Consider the following 25,217-nt stretch of genomic DNA (forward strand, 5'->3'; position numbering starts at 1 on the left):
CTGCGTTTTTGTCCTCTGTTTAACGTAAATTCAGGGAAAAGCTCCCGACGTATACATTAAACGGAGACTGTGACAGATGCCAAACAGTGGCATCCATCACCCATAGTCTAATATGGGATCTGTTTAACAGATAGATTGTGAGCTTTTTCATAACGTATCTGTCAAGCTATTGTTTTTATGCCACAATGTTGGTGCACGTCAGTGTATTTTAAGCCACGTTCCCCTTTTCTGCTTAGTCATGCCCCCTTTTCTAGACTCTTTTGAAAAGTGCCTAGTGAGATGCAAACATATGTTCATATTGGCGCAAATCTATAATAAATGTGTTTAAATTGAATTGCACCAAAAAAGTTGCAACTTAAAGAGGCTCTGTCACCAGATTTTGCAACCCCTATCTGCTATTGCAGCAGATAGGCGCTGCAATGTAGATTACAGTAACGTTTTTATTTTTAAAAAACGAGCATTTTTGGCCAAGTTATGACCATTTTCGTATTTATGCAAATGAGGCTTGCAAAAGTACAACTGGGCGTGTTGAAAAGTAAAAGTACAAGTGGGCGTGTATTATGTGCGTACATCGGGGCGTGTTTACTACTTTTACGAGCTGGGCGTTGTGTATAGAAGTATCATCCACTTCTCTTCACAACGCCCAGCTTCTGGCAGTGCAGATCTGTGACGTCACTCACAGGTCCTGCATCGTGTCGGCCACATCGGCACCAGAGGCTACAGTTGATTCTGCAGCAGCATCAGCGTTTGCAGGTAAGTAGCTACATCGACTTACCTGCAAACGTGGATGCTGCTGCAGAATCAACTGTAGCCTCTGGTGCCGATGTGGCCGACACGATGCAGGACCTGTGAGTGACGTCACAGATCTGCACTGCCAGAAGCTGGGCGTTCTGAAGAGAAGTGGATGATACTTCTCATCAGAACGGCCAGCTAGTAAACGTAGTAAACACGCCCCGATGTACGCACATAATACACGCCCAGTTGTACTTTTACTTTTCAACACGCCCAGTTGTACTTTTGCAAGCCTCATTTGCATAAATACGAAAATGGTCATAACTTGGCCAAAAATGCTCGTTTTTTAAAAAGAAAAACGTTACTGTAATCTACATTGCAGCGCCGATCTGCTGCAATAGCAGATAGGGGTTGCAAAATCTGGTGACAGAGCCTCTTTAAGTCAGAATTCTGGAAAAACAACAATAGTAAATCTGCCCCATTGTGTGTGGATCCTTTCCTTGTTTTAAGGAGACAAAGGGAAAATAGCTCATAAAGTTCAAAGCACAGGCACCATCACAGCACATGAAAAAACTTCCATTAGGTTGCAGCCACACGTGGCGTATTTGTCATATATTTTTGCAGCGGCAAAATAAACTTCAGGACACTTTACAATGTATGCTATGAGAAAAATATTCCGCAATGCAAGAAATTGAGAAATCTGAGTTGCAGAATTTTTTTTCTATTGGACATTGTACGCTGCAAAAATAACAAGACAAATACACCACATGTGACTGCACACTTATGGATTCATGCGAATGCCGGCATCAAAATACATTCCTTAAAGGGTAACTTAACTTTCAGAAAACTCCTGACATGTCATAATGACATGTCAGAAGTTTTGCTTGGTGGGAGTCTGAGCACTGAGACCCCCACCGATAGCTAAAACAAAGCTGCAGAAGCGCTCTGGTGAGTTTGGAGCCACTTTGTTTCTGATCGGCTTTTCTCGGAAGGCTGAGCAGTTGGTGTACGGGCTCATAGACTTTCTATTGAGCCCTTACACCAACTGCTCGGCTATCCGAGAGAAGCCGATCAGAAACCAAGCGGCTACGCGCTCACCGGAGCGCCTTTGCATCTTCATTTTAGCAATCGGTGTGGGTCTCAGTGCTCAGACTCCCACCAATCAAAACTTCTGACATGTCATTATAACATGTTAGAAGTTTTCTGAAAGTTTAGTTACCCTTTAAAGATGTGCAGAATGCACCAATTGAGCTCCATATTACTTGTTGTATTGGTCCCCCATAGACTCTCTGCTGCATATCCCTTCCCCTTGCTGTCCGTATGCATTCTGAAGCCTTCTGTTTTTTCTTTTTTTACACACTGCATATATAAAGAATGCATTATATATTTATGTCAGTATACAAGAGCCTATAGACATTAGATGCACATCGGGACCTTTTCTATAAGGAAACCCATATGAATCTAATATATCCCATTATTGTGCACAACAAAAACTAATTTGTTGTACTGATTTATCTGTGGTTTGAAGGCAAATAGTTAATGTATTATTTATTAATTAAGTACAGTAATAGTGGATTTGTTGTACTGGCTAGCGCCTAATCATTTCCATTTCATCCAGCAGAAGAGAACTTTGAATTCATCATTGTATCTAGTAGCGGTCAAACATGGCACTTCGAGACCAGCAGTTTTGAGGAAAGGGATTCTTGGGTTCAGGCTATAGAAAGCCAGATACTAGCAAGTCTTCAGTGCTGTGAGAGCAGCAAGAATAAGGTAAGCCTTTAGTATTGTAACATGTAGAAACTACTTATCAACTTTACATCAACATATATTTAAAGATGACATCATTTCCAGACAAATCCACTTTTTCAAATCTGACGTGTCATTTTATGTGGCAATAACTGTGGAATGCTTTTGCCTATCAAAGCTATTCAGAGATTGTTTTCTCGGGACATATTGTACTTTATGTTAGTGGAAAAATTTGGTCAATAAATTCATAGCTTATTTGTGAAAAACACCAAAATGTAAAGAAAATGTGCAAAAATTATAATTTTTCTAATTTTAAATGCAATCTACTTGTAAAACAGATAGTAATACCACACAAAATTGTTGCTAATTAACATCCCCCATATGTCTACTTTTATATTTGCATTGTTTTTTGAACATTATTTTATTTTTCTGGGACGTTACAAGGCTTAGAACTTTAGCAGCAATTTCTCACATTTTCACGAAAATGTCAAAAGGCTATTTTGTCAAGGACCAGTTCACTTCTGAAGTGGCTTTGAGGGCCTTATGTACTAGATAGACCACATAAATCACCCCATTTTGAAAACTGCACCCCTCAAAGTATTCAAAACAGTATTGAGAAAGTTTATTAACCCTTTATGCGTTTCACAGGAATTACAGCAAAGTAGAGGTGAAATTTACAAATGTTATTTTTTTTGCCGAAATCCATTTGTAAAAAAAAATCTGTAACACAGAAGGTTTTACCAGAGAAACGCAACTCAATATTTATTGCCCAGATTCTGCAGTTTTTAGAAATATCCCACATGTGGCTCTAGTGTGCTAATGCACTGAAACACAGGCCTCAGAAGCAAAGGAGCACCTAGAGGATTTTGGGGTCTCCTTTTTTTAGAATATATTTTAGGCACCATATCCGGTTTGAAGAGGTCTTGTGGTGCCAAAACAGTGGAATCTCCCCAAAAGTGGTTTTGGAAACTACACACCTCAAGGAATGTATCTAGGGGTATAGTTAGAATCTTGACCCGACAGGCCTTTTGCTATATTTATTGGAATATGTCTGTGAAAATGAAAATCGACTTTTTTTCTGAAAAAATATTAAAAAATTGAATTTTTACAAAGAATAAAAAGCACCACAAAACTTGTAAAGCTATTTCTCAGGATTACGGCAATACCCCATATGTGGTAATAAACTGCTGTTTGGACCCACGGCAGGGCTCAGAAGGGAGGGAGCACCATTTGGCTTTTGGAGCGCAGATTTTGCTTGGTAGTAGTTCTGTTTGGGGTTTTGCTGGTATTTTAGTTTATAATGTGGGGGTACATGTAAGCTGGGCAGAGTACATCAGGGCATAATGAGAGGGTATAATAAGGGGGTAAATAAATAATCCATAGATGTGTGGCCGGTGTCGCACTGATAAATGGCGCCCAATCTTATCCGCTTTTGGACACTCTGCACAATTTCTGTCGCTATATTCAGCACCAGAACTTTTTTAACATTTTTTCCTCCACCGGAGCCGTGCGATGGCTTATTTGTTATGTTACAATCTGTAGTTTTCATTGGTACCGTTTTAGGGTTTATGTGATTATTTTGATCACTTTTTATTTAGTTTTTGGACAAGCAAAGTGACAAAAAAACATACATTTCGACAATGTTTTTTGTCCTTCTTTTTTTTAAAGTAATCACTGTGCGCTATAAATGACATTTTACTTTATTCTGCAGGTCGGTACGATTACGGCAATACCATATGTATATTGTTTTTTTATATTTTCTGGCGTTTGCACAATAAAATCGCTTTTCTATACAATTATTTATTTTTTGTGTTTTTGAGAGTCATAATTTTTTTTTTTTCAGTCAAAAAAGCTGTGTAAGGGCTTGTATTTTTTTGGGGTACATGCAAAATTTTGATCACTTTTTATTCTATATTTTGGGAGGGGTGGTGACTAAAAAAATACTGATGATAGTATTGTTTTTTTAATTATTTTTTGCGGTGTTCACGGTGCGGGAAAAATAATAGTATATTTTTATAGTTGGGGTCGTTACGAATGTGGTGATACCAAATATGTGTACTTTTTTTAAAAAAAAAAAAATTTCCTACAGTAAAAGAATTATAGGAAAAAAAGCATTTTTTGTTTTTGTAACTTATAACTTGTTTTTACACTTTTATAAAACATTTTTATGACCTTTTTTTTTTTTTACTTGTTTTACTTGAAGACTGTCAGCACTGATTTCTGCTATAATACATTACACTACCTAGGTAGTGTAACGTATTATAAACTGTCAGTGTGATGTTGACAGTCACACTGACAGGAAGCCTATGAGGACCAGTTGGTCCTCATAGGCTTCCATGAATGGCAGACCCGGAGGCCGTTGTATGGCCTCCGGTTTTGCCATGCAACCGACGGCAGCACCCGCAATCGGTCCTCGGAAGGTTTGTTGTAGCAACAAACTTTCCAGTTTGTTGTTACAATAAACTTTCCCTGCAATCACATGATCGGGACCTGAACCAATCAGGTCCCGGTCATGTCTCCGGGATCAGAGGCAGGGGATAATAGCACGATCTGGGTGTTAGCACTACTCTAAGACACCCGGATCGCGCTTTTAACACCCACTGTGAATTCACGTGAATTTACTGTGGGCGGTCAGGAAGCAGTTAATAACGGTGATCATATTCTCTGTAGCCGGCTGTCAGAGAACAGGTTGCTGGGGAGCCGCGGACACTGACACAGCCAGCGTCCGGGCGCTTTTCACAGCACTATGCCGGCTGGAACAGAGATCTGTGTATACACGTTCTATCAGCACGGGGTATGTGCGAAAAGGACGTGTATCTACAGATTGTCGGCATGAAAGGGTTAAATTGCTGCAACGCATTTACATTTGAAAATGAAGAAACTTTGCAAACAGTCTTAATTAAAAAAAATCTCCTAATGTTCTTGTCTACAGCTCCTAAGCAGACCTACAGTATATGTTTCCATGGTAACAGACTACATACAGTGGAGGAAATAAGTATTTGATCACTTGCTGATTTTGTAAGTTTGCCCACTGTCAAAGTCATGAACAGTCTAGAATTTTTAGGCTAGGTTAATTTTACCAGTGAGAGATAGATTATATAGAAAAAAAAAACGAAAATCACATAGTCAAAATTATATATATTTATTTGCATTGTGCACAGAGAAATAAGTATTTGATCCCCTACCAACCATTAAGAGTTCAGCCTCCTCCAGACCAGTTACACGCTCCAAATCAACTTGGTGCCTGCATTAAAGACAGCTGTCTTACATGGTCACCTGTATAAAAGACTCCTGTCCACAGACTCAATTAATCAGTCTGACTCTAACGTCTACAACATGGGCAAGACCAAAGAACTTTCAGGGACAAGATCATAGACCTGCACAAGGCTGGAATGGGCTACAAAACCATAAGTAAGACGCTGGGTGAGAAGGAGACAACTGTTGGTGCAATAGTAAGAAAATGGAAGACCTACAAAATGACTGTCAATCGACATCGATCTGGGGCTCCATGCAAAATCTCACCTCGTGGGGTATCCTTGATCCTGAGGAAGGTGAGAGCTCAGCCGAAAACTACACGGGGGGAACTTGTTAATGATCTCAAGGCAGCTGGGACCAGTCACCAAGAAAACCATTGGTAACACATTACGCCGTAATGGATTAAAATCCTGCAGTGCCCGCAAGGTCCCCCTGCTCAAGAAGGCACATGTACAGGCCCGTCTGAAGATTGCAAATGAACATCTGGATGATTCTGAGAGTGATTGGGAGAAGGTGCTGGGGTCAGATGAGACTAAAATTGAGCTCTTTGGCATTAACTCAACTCGCCGTTTTTGGAGGAAGAGAAATGCTGCCTATGACCCAAAGAACACCGTCCCCACTGTCAAGCATGGAGGTGGAAACATTATGTTTTGGGGGTGTTTCTCTGCTAAGGGCACAGGACTACTTCACCGCATCAATGGGAGAATGGATGGAGCCATGTACCGTCAAATCCTGAGTGACAACCTCCTTCCCTCCACCAGGACATTAAAAATGGCTCGTGGCTGGGTCTGCCAGCACGACAATGACCCGAAACATACAGCCAAGGCAACAAAGGAGTGGCTCAAAAAGAAGCACATTAAGGTCATGGAGTGGCCTAGCCAGTCTCCAGACCTTAATCCCATCGAAAACTTATGGAGGGAGCTGAAGATCCGAGTTGCCAAGCGACAGCCTCGAAATCTTAATGATTTACAGATCTGCAAAGAGGAGTGGGCCAAAATTCCATCTAACATGTGTGCAAACCTCATCAACTACTAAAAATGTCTGACTGCTGTGCGTGCCAACAAGGGTTTTGCCACCAAGTATTAAGTCTTGTTTGCCAAAGGGATCAAATACTTATTTCTCTGTGCACAATGCTAATAAATATATATAATTTTGACAATGTAATTTTTTTAATTTTTTTTTATATAATCTATCTCTCACTGGTAAAATTAACCTAGCCTAAAAATTCTAGACTGTTCATTACTTTGACAGTGGGCAAACTAACAAAATCAGCAAGGGATCAAATACTTATTTCCTTCAATGTATGTACCCTTTTTAGTCTGATTCTGCAATCTAATTGCTGTCCATCTGTCCCTTACTTCCTTTTTACCTACAAAATGTATCTCAGTAAGAATAAGGGGATGATTGGAGGGGAGCATGATTGCAGAATCAGACTACACAGATTGTAGTCTGTAACTATGGAAACACATAGTAGATGTACACACAAAATAATAAGATATTTTTAATTAAGACTACTTGCAAATTTACGTCATTTTTCACTTTGGAGACTTTGGAACAATAAAATAATATTGGTTGGGAAGGTGTGCATAGCCTTTAAATGGTATGTGTAGACCTGAGGAAATGCTTTGAATATAAAATGCATTTGTATGATAAAAAGAATAGGAAAACTATTATTTGTAATACAAACTAATATTCCAGAAACATCTGCATTTTGTATGTAATATACTATATATTCAGCAAGTGAACAGTCAGTCCTCGAAGTTGAATTGTTGTGAGCAGGAAAAATGGGCAAGAGTAAGGATCTGAGCAAATTTGACAAAGGCCAAATTGTGATGGCTAGATGACTTCTACAAAATGGCAGATCTTGTGGTGTGTTCCCGATATGCAGTGTTAGTTCCTACCAAAAGTGGGCACCAAAGGATTATTTTTTCTGAATGTGGGGAGCCCATCTGATTCAATCTCACAGAAGAGCTACTGTAGAACAAATTTAAAAAAAAAAGTTATTGCTGGCTATGAGAGAAAGAAGTCCAAACACTCAGTGCATCACATCTTTCTGGGTTTGGGGCTGCGTAGCTGCGGTCTGGTCAGAGTGCCTATGCTGACCCCTGTCCGCCGCCAAAAACACCCACAATGGGCACCTGAGCATCAGAGCTGGACCATGGAGCAATGGAAGAAGGTGGTCTGGTCTGATGAATCACGTTTTCTTTTACATCTGGGTGCGTGTGCGTCAGTAACCTGGGTAAGAAATGGCACCAGGATGCACTATGGGAAGAAGTCAAGCTGGCAGTCAGTGTGATTCTCTAGACAATGTTCTGCTGGGAAACCTTGGGTCCTGGCATCCATGTGGATGTTATTTTGACACGTACCACCTACCTAAACATTGTTAAAGACCAAGTTTACCCATTCATGGCAACAGTATTTTATCATGGCAGTTACCTCTATCAGCAGGATAATGCGACCGGCCACATTACATAGTTACATAGTTCGTACGGTTGAAAAAAGACACATGTCCATCAAGTTCAACCAAGGGATGGGAAAAGGGAAGTAAAAAATTACTACACATAGGAGCTAATATTTTTTTGTTCTAGGAAATTATCTAACCCTTTTTTAAAGCCATCTACTGTCCCTGCTGCGACCGGCTCCTGCGGTGACTATTCCACAGATTCACAGTTCTCACAGTAAAGAAGGCTTGTCGCCTCTGCAGGTTGAACCTTTTTTTTCCAGACGGAGGGAGTGCCCCCTTGTTTTTTGAGGGGGTTTTACATGGAACAGGATTTCACCATATTTTTTGTATGTGCTATTAATATATTTATATAAGTTAATCATGTCCCCCCTTAGTCATATTTTTTCAAGGCTAAATAGGTTTAATTCTTTTAATCTTTCCTCATAACTTAGATTCTCCATGCCCTTTATTAGCTTCTTTGCTCTTCTTTGTATTTTTTCCAACTCCAGGGCATCCTTTCTGTGAACTGGAACCCAGAACTTAACTGCATATTCTAGATGAGGCCTCACTAATACACCACTTATAACCAGGGACCATTCAGAGTAGGAATCATTGACCACAACTCCAGACACGGTCCTTGAGCCAATTCTCAATACAATTGAGAAAAAACTATACTTTCGAAACCTATAGTCCTTAATTTCCCCATTAGACTTCTATGAGGGACAGTGTCAAATGCCTTTGCAAAGTCCAAAAACACCATATCCACAGCGGCCCCTCTGTGTAGGCTTCTGCTCACCTCTTGAGAAAAACAAATTAGGTTGGTTTGACAACTTCTGTCCTTAGTAAAATCGTGCTGGCTATCACTTATAATACTATTATTTGTCACATAATTCTGAATATAGTCCCTCAATAGCCCCTCGAACATTGAAGAAATTGCTTAGGAATGGTTTGAGGAACATGAGACAGAGTTCAAGGTGTTGACATGGCCTCCAAATTCACCAAATCTTAATCCAATCAAGCATCTGTGGGATATGTTGGAAATTAAGTCTGATCCATGGAGGCCCCAATTGCAATTTACAGGATTTACACAATCTGCTAATATGTTCTTCATGCCAGATACCACAGGACACCTTCAGAGGTCTTGTGGAGTCCATGCCTCAATGGGTCAGATCTTGGTTAGCGTTCAGTGGCAGCATGCTTTAAACCATGGCATCAGACACTTGACATTGTGCTTGGTTTTGTAAGGCTTGCATGCAGTTGCTCGGCTATAGAAACCCATACCATGAAGCTCCTGGCTGACAGTTTTTGTGCGGATGTTAATGCCCGGGGAGGTTTGGAACTCTGCAGTTATGGAGTCAGCAGAGCGTTGGCGACTTTTATGCACTATGCGCTTCAGCTTGCGGCGACCCTGCTCTTTAACTTTGTGTGGTCTTCCACTTCATGGCAGAGTTGCTGGGTTTCTTAAACACTTCCACTTTGCAATAATATCACTCACATTTGATCATGGAATACCTAGGAGGGAAGAAATTTTACTAGCTGACTTGTAACGGTGGCGTCCTATTACAGTACCACTCCAATTCCAAAAATATTTGTAAAGGCAGACTGCATGGCTAGTGGCTTAATTTTATACACCTGTGGCAATGGGACTGAATGAAAAATCTGAATTCAAAGAGATGGGTCCCAAAACTATTGTCCATATATCGTACACATCTGAACTAAGCAATTCTTTTTTTATGTTCTGTCATAAGAGCAGGAAAATGGAATTTAATGTTGGTATGTTCACACGCAGTGAGCAAAAACGTCTGAAAATACGGAGTTGTTTTCAGGCAAAAACAGCTCCTGATTTTCAGAAGTTTTTTTAACAACTCGCGTTTTTCGCTGTGTTTTTTATGGCCGTTTTTGGAGTTGTTTTTCAATGGAGTCAATGAAAAACGCCTCCAAAAACATCCCAAGAAGTGTCCTGCACTTCATTTTACGTGCTGTATTTTGACAGCGACGCGTAAAATAAAGGCTCGTGGGAACAGAACATCGTAATTCCCATTGAAAGCAATGGGCAGATGTTTGTAGGCGTAATGGAGACGTTTTTTCAGGCGTAATTCGAGGCGTAAAATGCCCGAATTACGCCTGAAAACACTGCGTGTGAACATACCCTAATACTTTCATTTTGCCTGACAAAATAGCGATTCATGCTGCCCTATTTTGTACGGGATTTTTAATGGAATCTGAAATGGAGGCTGTTAACGGAACCTATGACGCAGATGTGAACAGAGCCTAAGCTGTAAATTGTATTATATATTACCCAGATGTTTGTAAGCAACTGATATCCATTGAATGTGAAAATATGGAATACATTATGTTCCTCTCTTCCCTTTTGCTTCCCGTGGCATCCTATTTTGTTTGTTTTTTTCTTCTTTATTTAAACATTTTGAAAAACAAATAGTTGATAAAAAAAAAAATAGGGTCTCATGGGCTTCCAGTATTTTTAATGGCGTTGCACATTGCCCTATTCTTGCCATCAAAAATACCATTAAGCATGACAGAAACCTTCAAACAACTTGAAATTAAAAATTTCTAACTAACGTATTACTCGTGTGTTATTTCAGGCCCGTATGGACAGCCAAAGTGAAGCTGTAGCTATCCAAGCTATCAGGACTGCTAAAGGGAATAACTTCTGTGTAGATTGTAATGTCCCAAGTAAGTGGCTTTTTTTTTTTTTCCGGTAAAAAGACTACCCAATTTTTGACAACCGTTTTTTCAGAATACAAGGCATGCAAAGAGATGGTGACCCGGTAATCGGCTATTATCACAATGGGAGACACTGTAATTTCTCCATGGTTGACCCCATGAATTTAGCTAATAGTAGGTGACATGTGCTTAACATGCTCTAAAAGATCAAAAATATCATGGGAATTATGATTTTTTGCAATATCTTTGCTTGGAAAGCCCCCAGGAAGGGTACGTTTACAAACAGCAGATTTTTTTTCTGAAATTTCTACGATTTAATCCATTCCATACATCTGAATGGGGTTGTTCTTGCAACATGTGCGAAGACTTCTGCAAGCCCTATTCATGAGATTTCTGGAACAAAGCTGCTGTGTTTTTAGTGTTGCCATCAATAGAAATTTCTCACGGCATGCCAGCGTTAGAAGTACAAGATCATCCGCACCGAGCCTCCCAATCCATATTCACCGTAAACATGACAAATGGCGTCAAAATAGAACATTTTCCTTCTTTAATTTGTTGCATACTATAAGTAAATTAGAAATAAAACAAATATGAATGATAACGATATTGAGATAAAATAATGCCATTAATTTATACGGTTACTAGTAAATGCATGAACACTATTATTGCAATACACAACTATATGACGTATCTTATATTGTACATTTTTGTATCCCCTAGATCCCACCTGGGCTAGCTTGAACCTAGGAGCCCTGATCTGCATTGAATGCTCAGGAATTCATCGGAACCTTGGTACACATTTGTCTCGTGTGCGCTCCCTGGATCTGGATGATTGGCCACTTGAGCTGACACTCGTCCTAACTTCTATTGGCAATGAAATGGCCAACAGCATCTGGGAGATGACAACTCAAGGTCGGACTAAGCCAAACCATGACTCCTCAAGGTAGAATGCTTCTTCTACTAATCAGTGATGTACTGGTATATATTGTTATGTCTCATAGTATAATGAAGATTTCCTTCCCTACTAGATTGTCACACATGTTGGATTATCAAATGGATAAAGGAGTTAGTTGGAGGTATATGCTCCAAGTTTATTAAAAGGAGCACAGCTCTTAATAAATTTGCCGCATTTTAACATGTCAAATTGTCATAAAGTCACATCTATGCCTGCTATTGGCAGGAGTAGATTTGCGTTATTCACATAATAATTTCAACTTACACTACATCTTCTTGGAGATCACTAGCACTTTTCTCCTCAAATTTAAAATTTGTTGAGCAACGAAGAAAGTTGCAAATTTTACTACAAATTTGTCGTACGTCCCATTGGCGTAAACTGCATAGTAAATGTAGGCCAATGTGTATTCCATATTTTAATCAACATCAACAATAAAATATGCTACTATGGCTTTTGTTTCATTATCTTCTATTTGATTATCACAGATCACAGCTGAGAAAATAAATTGGTTTAATGTGGAGCGATTACGCACTAGAGAGCATAGCTTCCCTGGGTACATTACACACTAGAGAGCATAGCTTCCCTGGGTACATTACACACTAGAGAGCATAGCTTCCCTGGGTACATTACACACTAGAGAGCATAGCTTCCCTGGGTACATTACACACTAGAGAGCATAGCTTCCCTGGGTACATTACACACTAGAGAGCATAGCTTCCCTGGGTACATTACACACTAGAGAGCATTGCTTCCCTGGGTACATTACACACTAGAGAGCATAGCTTCCCTGGGTAGGGAATATTTTATGACCAGACTACATTAGGGTGTATTCACACAAGCAGGTTTTGTGGCATGTCTTTGCCTGTTTATCGCAAAATAACAGCAAAAACTTTTATTTTTTATCAAAACCACATAGTTTTTTATTTAGTGTTGTGCCATTTTGCCTTTTTTTGCTGCTAATTTGCAATTATCGTGGCAAAAAGTCACCACATGTAAATATAAACTCAAGACTCATTCATATGGCAGTATTTTGATTAGTATTTTGCATCAGTGTTTGAAAGCCAAAACCAAGAGGGGAACATAAAGAGAGAAAAAATATAATGGAAAGATTTGTACCTCTTCCGTGATTTGAACCCACTCCTGGTTTTGGTTTACAAATTCTGATTCATAATACTGACCAATATACTGCTATGTGAATGTAGGCCAAGGGTTCCCGTACATGATTGAGGCCGAGCCACAGTACAGTTTTGCAATGCGTTTTTTGGACACATGTCTCGTACAGCTGAAAATTGAGTCAAAAGGAGTCAAGAACCTTAGAAGCATCCAATCCAGTTATAGAACAATGGGCCCATATCCCTGCAGATCAATTTCAACACCTAGCTGAGTCTTTCCCACAAGAAATTGCTACGGTTCTGAAGGCCAGGGAGATACAACGTACTACTAGATGGGTGTCTTGAATAAAGTGGCCATTGTATGTATATAATATATATATATATATATATATATATATATATATATATATTCACAGTATATATATTTATGTATGTACGTATGTATATACATCGCTCTTTTTGCTTCTGTAGCCTGTTGTTAAGGAAAGAAAGTACTATGCACACCAAATGGGAGATTTTCCAAATAAATGATTTCTCTTTAGCCAGTAACAGTGCGTGCGACGTTTCGGTCAATACCATGACCTTCCTCTGGCACTATAAAGTTAATAAATGTGTGTGTATATATATATATATATATATATATATATATATATATATATATATTTTTAGATTCCATAACCAATAGTATACAATATAATGTCATTATTTATTGATGACATTATATTGCATAGTGTGTGTGTGTGTGTGTGTGTGTGTGTGTGTGTGTTTTGGAAAATCTCCCTTTTGGTGTGTGTAGTACTTTCTTTCCATTGGATCGGGATGGGCCCCTACGCATGCACCCACGGTTTACCTAGTGCTATCCGAATCTTGCTACAGTAATTTTATGTTAAGTTATGCGAAGCATAAAATACCATAAGCTACATCTTTCTGAAAAAGTGGGCAGTTATACTGTTTACATGTCTTAAATCCTATCTCTATGGTTCTACTTATTATTCAGGGAGGAAAGAGAGTCCTGGATACGAGCAAAGTATGAGCAGCGGTTGTTTTTGGCTCCATTAAAAAGCCCTGGGATTTCATTGGTGAAGCAACTATTCAAAGCAGTTCAAGACAAAAACCTTGCCGGTGTCTTACTCCTACTCGCCCACAGTAACAAGGAGCAGATCAATAGTGCCACCGGAGACCGAGAGAAACGTACTACTCTTCATTTGGCCTGTGAGCTCCCCCATGTGGTCATCACACAACTGCTTGTCTGGGTGAGGCATTATGTTACAGTGGTCATTTCGGGTTCCAAGGGTTTTTAATGCATACAAACAAAGGGGCAGATTGTTTGATATTGCTGCTCAGCCCTATTCACTCCAATGGACCTGAGCTGCAATACCAGACACAACCTATGAAAAGGTGTGGCGCTGTTTTTGGAAGAAAGCAGCCATGTTTTTCTAATCCTGAACAACCGCTTTATGGCTTAATATTTTCATACTACACAAAGATTGTGTTATTGAGTTAGCCACAGAAACATTCAATTCACTAACTGTTTCTTATTCTTACAGTACGGTGTTGACGTGAAGGCCAAAGACATTAATGGCCACACTGCCCTCTTCTATGCTAGAAGAGCTGGAAGTCAAGAGTGTGTGGACATCCTTCTTCAACATGGATGTCCCAATGAGCCCACAAGTTCTATGAGTACCCCTATCCTGAGGAGAAAAAGCAGTTGTACCAGCATTATAAGAACTGATTCCCGGACTGCCCTTGTATAGCCAGCTGTACCATTCGCTGGCATGAGAAGGCTGGCATTAGATCAATGACTGTTGCCAGTGGAAGCTTGTCTGGTTGCTCATCCGTGCTAATGTGTAATTTGTCATATAAAAGAAAAAAAAAAAAAGAGTCCGATGTATATACTGATGGTGTATGTATATTTTGAAAGATGCATTTGGATTAATGCCGTCCATCTTAATATTCTTTCTTGTAATGCTTTCAGCTTACTTCCCCTTGTTGCTGTGATCCAGCATAGTAGTATTTAATGCCTTAATTCTTTCATTACTGAAAGAACAGTAAAACTGAAGAGTCCCCTTCCGTCAGCCCGGGACATACTGTATCCCAATTCTTAAGGTTTGAGCTTTTATAGGAAACAAACAGAAAAAAAAAAATTCAATGGATCTTATAGTGTGAATAGTTATTGAAGTCGTTCATCAAGACCAAACTCAATAATATTGCTCGCTTTTAAGAGGAACTGATCTAGTTCGTAGTAATGGGACAGTTGTACAATAAGGCCCTGTTCACACAGTTTTTTGCAGGCAGAAAATTCTGCCTGCACGCCGTTTGCCGCTTTTTTTGCGGCGTCTTTCACTCGCGGCCATTGAGCGCCACGGGCAAAAATGCCACGAAATACGCTTTCTCTGCCTCCCAGTGATGTCAATGGGAGGTCATTTTCTGACTTTTTTGGCGCGTCTTCCGACGCGGTGTCCTCGTCAAACGTGCCAAAAAACTCTGTGTGAACTGAGCCTAAGGGGGAGTTCACACTGAGTTTTTTTGACGAGTTTTTTTACGCGGAAACCGATCCGTAGAACGCGCCAAAAGACGTCCAAAAATGCCTTCCATTGATTTCAATGGGAGGCGGAGGCGTTTTTTTCCCTCGAGCGGAAAAAAACGCTCGCGGGGAAAAAGAGGCGACATGCCCTATCTTCGGGCGTTTACGTCTCTGACCTCCCATTGACATCAATGGGATGCAGAGAAAGCATATTTCGCAGCGGTTTATGCCCTTAATGGCGTTTAATGGCAGCGGGCAAAAAACGTGCAGGCAGAGGAAAATCTGCCTCAACATTCCAAACAGAATTTTGAGGCAGATTTTCCTCCTGCAAAAAACTTTGTGTGAACCCATCCTTAGGCTATGTTCACACGGAGTATTTTGACAAGTTTTTTGACTCGGAAACCGCGTCGCAAAACTCGGCAATAACGGCCCGAAAATGCCTCCCATTGATTTCAATGGGAGGCGTCGGCGTCTTTTTCCCGCGAGCAGTAAAACTGCCTCGTGGGAAAAAGAAGCGACATGCCCTATCTTCTGGCGTTTCCGCCTCTGACCTCCCATTGACTTCAATGGGAGGCAGAGAAAGCGTATTTCGCAGTGTTTTATGCCCGCGGCGCTCAATGGCCGCAGGTGAAAAACCCCGCAAAAAACTCCGCGAAAATCGGCGTGCAGGGAGAGGAAAATCTGCCTCAAACTTCCAAACGGAATTTTGAGGAAGATTTTCCTCCTACAAAAAACTCTGTGTGAACCCAGCCTTATTAGGAGGGATTCACACGAGCGTGATTTTCGTGCGTGCAGGCCACGTATTTTTCGCGCGCTACGCACAGCCCTATAGAAGTCAATGGGGCAGTTCAAACAATGCGTGATTTGTACGCAGCGTTTGTTCGCTGCGTACAAAACGCGACAGGTTCAATATCTCCGCGTATTTCGCGCATCACGCACCCATTGAAGTCAATGGGTGCGTGAAAACCACGCAGGTCGCACGGAAGCACTTCCGTACGAACCGACTGAAACAGCGCACCAGCTGTCAAAAGGATGAATGTAACCAGAAAAGCACCACGTGCTTTTCTGTTTCCAAACATCCAAATTGAGTGTCTTTGAGATGAGCGAACCCGGACAATCGAACCGAACTTCACCGGGTACGGCCGAACTCGTTTTGGCCGAACCCGGCAAAAAAAATTCCGGTACGCGACGTCAGGAGATAGTCACTGTCCAGGGTGCTGAAAGAGTTAAACTGTTTCAGCACCATGGACAGTGACTACCGATCCCAATAAACATGAACCTGTAAAAAAAACGAAGTTCTGACTTACCGATAACTCCCGGCTTCTTCCTCCAGTCTGACCTCCCGGGATGACAATTCAGTCCAAGTGACAGCTCCAGCCAATCACAGGCCAAGCACAGGCTGCAGCGGTCACATGGACTGCCGTGTCATCCAGGGAGGTGGGGCCCGATATCAAGAGAGGCGCGTCACCAAGGACGCGTCACCAAGCAACGGCCGGGAAGTTCTCGGTAAGTACGAACTTTTTCTTTTTTTTTAACAGGTTGCTGTATATTGTGTTCGGCATTCACTGTCGAGGGTGCTGAAAGAATTACTGCCGATCAGTTAGCTCTTTCAGCACCTTGTACAGTGACGGGCGTCGACTAGCCTCATCTCTATGATGGCGGCTGCGCGAAAATCACGCAGCCGCGCATCATACACGGATGACACACGCAGCTGTCAAATGGTTTTTGCGCGCGCAAAACGCAGCGTTGTTTGCGCGCGCAAAAACGCAACGTTCGTCTGAATCTGCCCTTAATGTGACAGAATGCTACACTCTTTTTCTGTAGTAATGACCCTGTAGATTTCCACTATGTGAATGTCATTTTTATTCCCATGTGCTAGAACAATGTTTGCCCTAAAAGTTTGTAGTACTTGTTATATTTGAAAATTGCAGTGCTAATAGTAATTGCATTGTTTATGAACGTCAAGCACGTTTTGTAGGAGGGCAGCGAGCAAACGTGGTAATTTACAGTAGCAGCAGTGATCACATGTGATGCAATGTCATGAGAGGAGACCGCTCGGACACAGAGCAGCCGGAAGAGCGGGGGCGCGTTGCTATGGAAGGAGAGTTTTTTTTTTCTGGTGGCCATTTTCCACAGGGGACAATCTGGCAGAATATATGCATCACTATTTGGTGCAAATTTTTATCCGGATTTCCCTACGTGTTCTGAGTCTTTTCTGCTGCAGACTTTTCTGCAGCATATACGCCCTGTGTGAACATACCCTAAATGTATTATCCTGCCATGCCGGACACTGAATAGTCCAATGGCACTGCTGAAAGTACACATGTCCAATTTACTAGTATACTACACAAATCAGCTCATCCTTTTTTATGAAATGCACTTGAATCAGTATGGGATCAATCACATGGCAAAGGCGCATACACAAAGTCTGTATTGTGGTACACAGAGTCCCTATGGGTTCGTATTATGGAGCAGAAGGTACTCTGTGTGCCGCCATATTGGGCCACTACACATATGACATGTGATGGAGCATGCCATAGAGGTTTTTCCTCAAGAATTCTTATGGAATCTATTAGAAAAAAAAATGGTGCGCCTCCATATAAAATCAGAGGCACGCGGAGGTAGAGTCAGAACGTGAAAGCTCCTGGGCCCAATATCAAAATCTTCCAAGGGGCCGTTTATATTACTGGTGCCTTCTTAGCCTATTTCACATGTTGTAGATTCTGTCAGGATTTTGGCGTTCATTCCGTGCATAAATCTGAGCAGAACCCGCAACTATTCAGCCGGCAATGAAAGGGAATGGAGTATTTTATGTGCCATTCACCTCCTCCAGAATAATAACCATGGCACAGATTTTATAATACACTGCATGCTCATTGAACTTCAATCATCTGTGTTAGTATTCAGAGTTGTAACTTAAAGCTTCTTGGCCCCAATGCAAAATCTGTCACGAGCCTCTACCTACCATGTGCCATTTATAATACTGGTTCAAAATGTGGCAGAGGGGCCTTTGTGCTACTTCTGCATCCCATATGGCCAAACCTGGGGATACAGTATGAGTCCATAGCAGGCTAAACCCATTTTTAAATTGAAGCCGTCTTTTTTAAGCCCACTGATAAAATGTAGTCACCAGGGGAAGCCGTGTCTTGCGGTACAATGTACACTATACAAGTATTACTTGGCAGCCGTTCAAATGACTGGAAGGGCCGGGTGTACCAGAGCAGGAGCCGCTTTTACAAAGGGCGTATGGACAGGGGATGTCTTGGCGAGACAACCCCTTTAAAACAATTTAACTGTAGCTATTAATTTTGTTAAATTGACTACCGTTAGATCTTTAGTTATGTCCTTTAAGTTGTATTTTTTTTTTATAAAAGTGCCACTACCAAAATTGACATAATTATTTAAATAGGGATATGAATAAGAACTATTTCAATTCAGAGAAAATGAACATATATTTTTAAATCAACCCTCAAGCCTTCATAGCTGTGGGTGCTTTGCACTCGAATGTATGAGTAAAGAGTGTTGTTTTTTTTTTTAATGCAAACCTGTTTCTATGTAAGATTTTTGAAAAAAAAAAAAGTTATATAGTATTTAAAAATAGACAGCTGACACCCAGAAACAGTTGTGAACTTGTTTTTGCCGTGCACATGGTTAACGGTATCTTTTGTGATCTTCTGGCAAGGCTGTTTAATTTATTGGTTTATTAGAACTATAGGGCATTGGTTGGGTGTTTTTACATTTTGCGTACAGTATGGCAGCTTAACAATGCAATCTTTACAAATCGTATATATTGTTCTGTGTAAGGCAGTTATATGTGTTTGAGAAGTGGAGATGACGAATATATTAAACATTGCTATTGTGTTTTTACTTTTTTTTTGTCATTTACCTGTGATAGTCACTATTCATTATGATGTTGTTGTTTAATTTACAATTTTACATTTTTCCTCCCTTTCAGTGACTACATTTCAACATTAATGTGGTCATTTGGTAGATGAAAGAGTAAATGAAACCAGCAAATTCCCCCTATTTAAAGAGAACTCCCCTATATAACAAGGAAGTGAAATTTCACATATCCAATGAGGCATTACAACATTTTTTGGTTAGGTTGTAGCTTATTTTTATTCAAGGTTTTCTAATTTGTTAATACATAATTCTAAAATCTAGAATCTAAAAATGGAACCTTACTGAACCTATTAGAATGTCTTTTATCTTGACCTATAGGCAAGAATCACTCATCTGAACATGGTAGAAGATATTAACCAGCAGTAGATGAAAGCGTAATATTTAATGGTTTGTAATAAATCATTATAATAGTGTGTTTATAAGAAAATTACAAAACCTTAAAGTGAATCTCCACCTTTTATCATTATGGTGTCTTTAGGTCCAAATTTCCGTGCTGATTAATTTCTTAATATATCCTTATAGCAGTTGAATCCTGTAGATTTTTCTCTACAGACGACCAAGCCCCACTGCATAGAAATAGACTTAAAAGATAATATTCTGATTACCTCTAGCTGCCACCAGAGGGAGCGGAGTTCAATTTGTTTAATTCATAACAGTATGCAGCTCCAAAACTTCATCTAGTGGTGGCTGCAGGTAGCTAGACTATATCTTTGTCTATGCAGTGGATTTGGAGCTCTGTTTCAGAAAAAAAGGAGCTCTGACCGCTACAAAGATATATTAAAAAAAAATAATCAGCACAGAATTTGAACCTATATAAAAATAAAAAAAATAAAAAAATTGTACTTAAGGGTGGACTTACTGACATTGTCACAAGGGACTTGTAAAGTGCAGGTGCCATGCTAGTATACTATGTGAACAAGGCCTAAAACTGCAATTCACAATATAAAAGCCACACAGTTCCAGGTTTCCTGATCTGTCTTATACATTCATTCATATTTATTTATAAGAAATGAAAAAATAATTTTTTAAAAAAGTTGTGGATGATATTTTATGTCTACTTACCCCATGTCCACCACCCAAACATGAATTACTGCCTGTTTATGCCATCAAAATGTATAATAATAATTAAAAAAAATATGAAAAAGGAAAGCAAAGACAAAAAACATAAAAACGTACTGAAGAGTCATCATTATTGTACAGTTATCTATAGGTTTGCTGTTCTGGCTTCTTCACTTTCCAGTAGTACCTGTGACATTTGGCTGTGATTGTGACTGAATTCTGACTTCTTGAAATCCATCCCTCAGTGCTGAACATGTACCATAGAAACGTAAACTGCCTGCAGAATAAACCAACACTGCTTGTTGAGAATCACTGGAAGGAATAGGGTGTATAATAAAAGAAAAAGGCATATAATAGCAATACACAGACGGCATATAATATTAAACCTGGAAAAAATGCAGATTATATGCATATTTGTGTCCACTAACAACTGTATGTTCCACTCCTGGTTTTGGTTTACAAATAATGATGCAAAATATTGACCAAAATTTGCCTGTGTGAAAGTGGCCTAAGAGTGAGTTTGTTTCGGTCTTTCTGTGCTTTTCAGGGGAAAATAAATGGTGCAGAAAAGACATGGTTTAACAAAATCGCTTCGTTTTTTTACGTGATTTTCTGAAAGACGACTAGCCTCACTCTAAGGCTGGATTCACACGAGCATGTTCGGTCCGTAAAGGACGGAACGTATTTCGGCCGCAAGTCCCGGACCGAACACACTGCAAGGAGCCGGGAAAACATGATTACAGTACGGGACAGTAGTTCCACGGAGAGGCAGGGACTTCTAGCATCGTACATCACTATGATGCTAGGAGCCCGGCTCCCTGTTGTGTGTTCGGTCCGGGACTTGCGGCCGAAATACGTTCTGTCCTTTACGGACGTAACATGGTCGTGTGAACCCAGCCTAACTCTCACATGCTTTACATAATAGTCTGCATCAAACCGATGCATCTGTTTTCACACTTTCTATCCCTCACAGGCAATTATTATTATTATATATATTATACCATTATTACATATAAACTATACTAACTCTTACACTAGCATTACTTAGTAGTATGTTCCTGAGGACCTTATAATGTATGTACTGTACATGATGATTTCACACAAAACATTTCTATACATGTAGACTTCTTCAACAAAGCTTCAGAAAAGCAGATATAAGCGATAAAAAAAATTGATTGCAAAGGTGGACCTTCCCTTTAAGAATCTGTGCTGTAAGGAACACACGAGCTTTTTATTTACAAAAATATTTTCAAAGATAATTTTACATTTTATTTTAACAATAGCATTGCTGCTATTCTGACCCCCGTGATGGTTAATATATATATATATATATATATATATATATATATATATATATATATATATATATATATATATATATATATAGTAAAACAGTTACATTACCAGGGAGAGGCCATCAAAAAGCAAGTACTGAAGAATTTAAATAATATATAATTACAGTAGAAGGTGGAATAGTAATACAAACAGTGGAGCATATTCAGGGTGACCAGAAAAGTTTTGGTAGAAGAAAACATCTGTGGCCATTGACTTTATCTTCTCACACAAATAAGTATGTTCATGGTATGGTGAAAAGTGACATATGACTGCAAATAGAAGAAACAGCTCGTGTAGCACTGCTCCATGTAAGCATATGCCCTTGTGTATAAAAATCAAAGTATTCACCCTTACTTAATGTAAAGGAAGAAAATAATAAAAAAAACTATAATATACTATGGGCCTCACGTAGAAAAGTGTAGCAGTTACCTATAAGGCCATGTTCACACAGGGTGGATACGCTGCATAAAAGTTCTCCACATATCCGTCCTGGAACCCACAGGGTTGTCATAGCGATGCTTTCTTCTGTTCTCGTCCAGGCCGGCCTCCTGGGATGACGCCAAAGCCCATGTTTCCACTGTAGCCCATGTGACCGCTGCAGCAGTCACATGGGATGAATCATCATCCCAGGAGGTCGGCCTGGAAGGATAACAGAAGAAAGTGTCGCTATGACAACACCCAGGTGGTAAGTATAAACATTTATATTAATTTTAAACCAAAAAAAGCCAACCAAATTTGCTATTTTCTTTTGCGGGTTTTACCTCCCCGTAGAATTCAATGGGGGAAAACCCACAACACAAAAAGCAGCGATTCCGAAGCATAAATTGACATGCTGTGGATTAAAAAAACGCACTGCAGTTCAATTTATGAAAGTTTTTTTTGGCATTGAAAGCCATTGCGGAAAATCTAATGTTTATGCTACATGTGAACATACGGTACCCTAGCAAGATATCAAATCCACGCATTCATTTGGCCAGTGCAAGTTATGAAATAAAAGAAGTGATCTGATCTTGTTATGGGAAACCCCAACTTTTGATCTTTGTTAGTATTCAAAGGTGTAACTTGAAGCTCCAAGGCCCCAATGCAAAATCTGTCAAGGGGCTCCTACCTACCATGGGCCATTTATTATACTGGTGTCTTCTTAGACTATGTTCCCATGTTGTGCATTCTGTAAGGATTTAGGTGCACATTTCATGCCTAACCTGGGCAGACCCCTCAACAATTCAGCCAGCAATGCATGTGAATGGGGTATTTTATACCTCATTCACATGCTCCAGAAAATAATCAGCGCAAAATAATTAACACGGCACATATTTTATAAGCTGCAGAATCTTCTTTGGACTTTAATGGAGCTAATCCGCATACAGATCCACATGCCAATGCGCAGCAGAACTGAGTTTTGAGACCCTTGAGCCCAGATGCAACTGCCACCTCTGCAGCCCCAATAGCTGCGTCCCGTGGGTGTACTGTATATACATAAGTTCTTACTTGGCTTGTATTGCTCTTATATAGATTGTAATACTCTCCAGACAAATACACTCTATTCCTTTAGTAAAAGGTTAACTAGCAGTGTTGGCTTGATGAATTTGCTAGCACAAATCTCCATGAAGTAAACAGAAAAAAAAAATACTAAAAAGTTGTGTCTGTGTTTTATTGCCAGGTTTATTTTGCAAATACAAAAATTATGTAATATAAGATTTTTAAAATAAAGTGTCAAACTGTTTATTGCACTTTCCTAGTTTGAGTTTATTTTATATCCTTGTGAATGATCGAAATCTACTGAAGACTGCAGCCCTAACCTGTGCAGGATTTTACCCTTTGAGACTGAATGATCAGTTCAATTTCCATTAATATAGATGTCAGGATTGGTTTATGGCAAAAGGTGGGAGAACCCACAAAACAGTGTCCTTCTGAATCTGTAATGTTATCCGTACTCTGGCCATCCAATCTGTCACCAGAATAGGTATAGATTTTGCCGTGTTATGAAGAAATACCCTTTAAAGTTTATTTACTTATTATTTAGCCAGAATTAAGAACCAGATGAAAACGGTGTAAGGCCTGATTCAGACGAATGTGTCCGTTTTACGTCCATAAAAAACAGCCTATTTCATTCATTTCAGTTCCGTGTGGTATCACTGTGATTTCTGCGTGGCATCAGTGTTCATGTTTTTTTTTTCTGATCATTTCTTGACGTATAATATGCTTGTCTGAATAAGGCCTATAGCAAATAAAATTGTTTTGGGTCAGTGGCGTAACTGTAGGGGTCGCAGTGGTGGCAATTGCGGCCAGGCCCCGAAGCCAGGGGTGCCCGCGGCCCCCAGAACCTCATCAATTAAAAGTTACTATAGTAATTGAAGCCTATGTAATAAACTAAACGGGCCCCTGTTACTATAGTAACTGACAGTACTTACGCTCCTTCCGGTGCGCAGCGGAGTTCCTGACGTCACAACGCTGTGTGCAGCGCATGACGTCACGACGCTGTGCACTGCGCACATCATCCCGACCCCGGATGGAGTCAGGACCTCAGCTGCGGCCGAAGAGGACGGTAATTTTAATTTCAATGTCTGCTGGAGCTGATAGGTCGGGGTTGGACTCACGGGACCCCCGCCAATCAGCTGTTTTGAAGGGGCCGCAGCGCTCGTACGAGCAATATTTCCCCTTCATTCCAGTCACTTGCTCACACTGTGAGCCACCGACACGGACGTGTCAGTGATTCACAGTGTGAGCAAGTATGGAAATTAAGGGGAAGCCGCGCTTGTACGAGCGATGCACCGCCTTCGAAACAGCTGATTGGCAGGGGTCCCGGTTGTCGGACCCCGAGCCATCAGCTATTGATGCCCTATCCTAAGGATAGGCCATTAATGTTTAGGGACTGGACAACCCCTTTAAGCCTACCATGTGGTAGGCTTAGATAGAGGGCCCATCAGACAGGATCACACATGGGCCAGGTATCTAAGCCATGTATCTAAGTCTCCAGCAGACAGTAATCTTATACTGTATAAGATTACGGTCTGCTGAACCCTGTATCAAAGTCTACCTTGTGGTAGGCTGAGATACAGGGTCCAACAGACAGTATCACACATGCACATGGGCCCTGGATCTAAGCTTATCGCATGTGTTACTAATGCTTTTTTTGTGGTTGTGTTTTCTTACAGGTTGGGTTGTTGGACTACGTCGGATTCGAGGACTACTTCAATGACGGCGTTTTTTTGATTATCAATAAAAGGGTTAATGAGGGTTGTGTGTGGGTTTTTTATTTCAATAAAATATTTCTTCCATGTCTTTGTATTTTCTTTTAAACTTTTTTACTACAGCCTTAGTAATTGCCGTTGGCCGATTGACAGCATCCATTACTAAGGCGGGGCTTAATGTTAGCCGGTGCAGAGGCTAACACTAACCCCAATTATTACCCCGATACTCAGCGCGACCAGGGGAGCCTGGTACGATCCAATACACGACCATCTGTAG

The 25,217-nt window shown here is 40.3% G+C and overlaps 1 protein-coding gene across 2 annotated transcripts in view; it reads left to right on the forward strand.

Moving 5' to 3' along the window:
* Positions 1-19,319, forward strand: part of AGAP2 (ArfGAP with GTPase domain, ankyrin repeat and PH domain 2) — a 198,049-nt gene extending 178,730 nt beyond the window's left edge. For both annotated transcript variants that reach the window (XM_075851962.1, XM_075851961.1), the window contains 5 exons: positions 2,354-2,502; positions 10,780-10,870; positions 11,582-11,804; positions 13,926-14,181; positions 14,476-19,319. In XM_075851962.1, coding sequence (XP_075708077.1) covers positions 2,354-2,502; positions 10,780-10,870; positions 11,582-11,804; positions 13,926-14,181; positions 14,476-14,682 — 926 coding nt within the window. In that variant the 3' untranslated portion in view covers positions 14,683-19,319. The remainder of the gene's footprint in view (positions 1-2,353; positions 2,503-10,779; positions 10,871-11,581; positions 11,805-13,925; positions 14,182-14,475) is intronic.
* Positions 19,320-25,217: the final 5,898 nt, after the last annotated feature.

Source organism: Rhinoderma darwinii, chromosome 2 (genome assembly GCF_050947455.1).
Source record: "Rhinoderma darwinii isolate aRhiDar2 chromosome 2, aRhiDar2.hap1, whole genome shotgun sequence".
Lineage (NCBI taxonomy): Eukaryota > Metazoa > Chordata > Amphibia > Anura > Rhinodermatidae > Rhinoderma > Rhinoderma darwinii.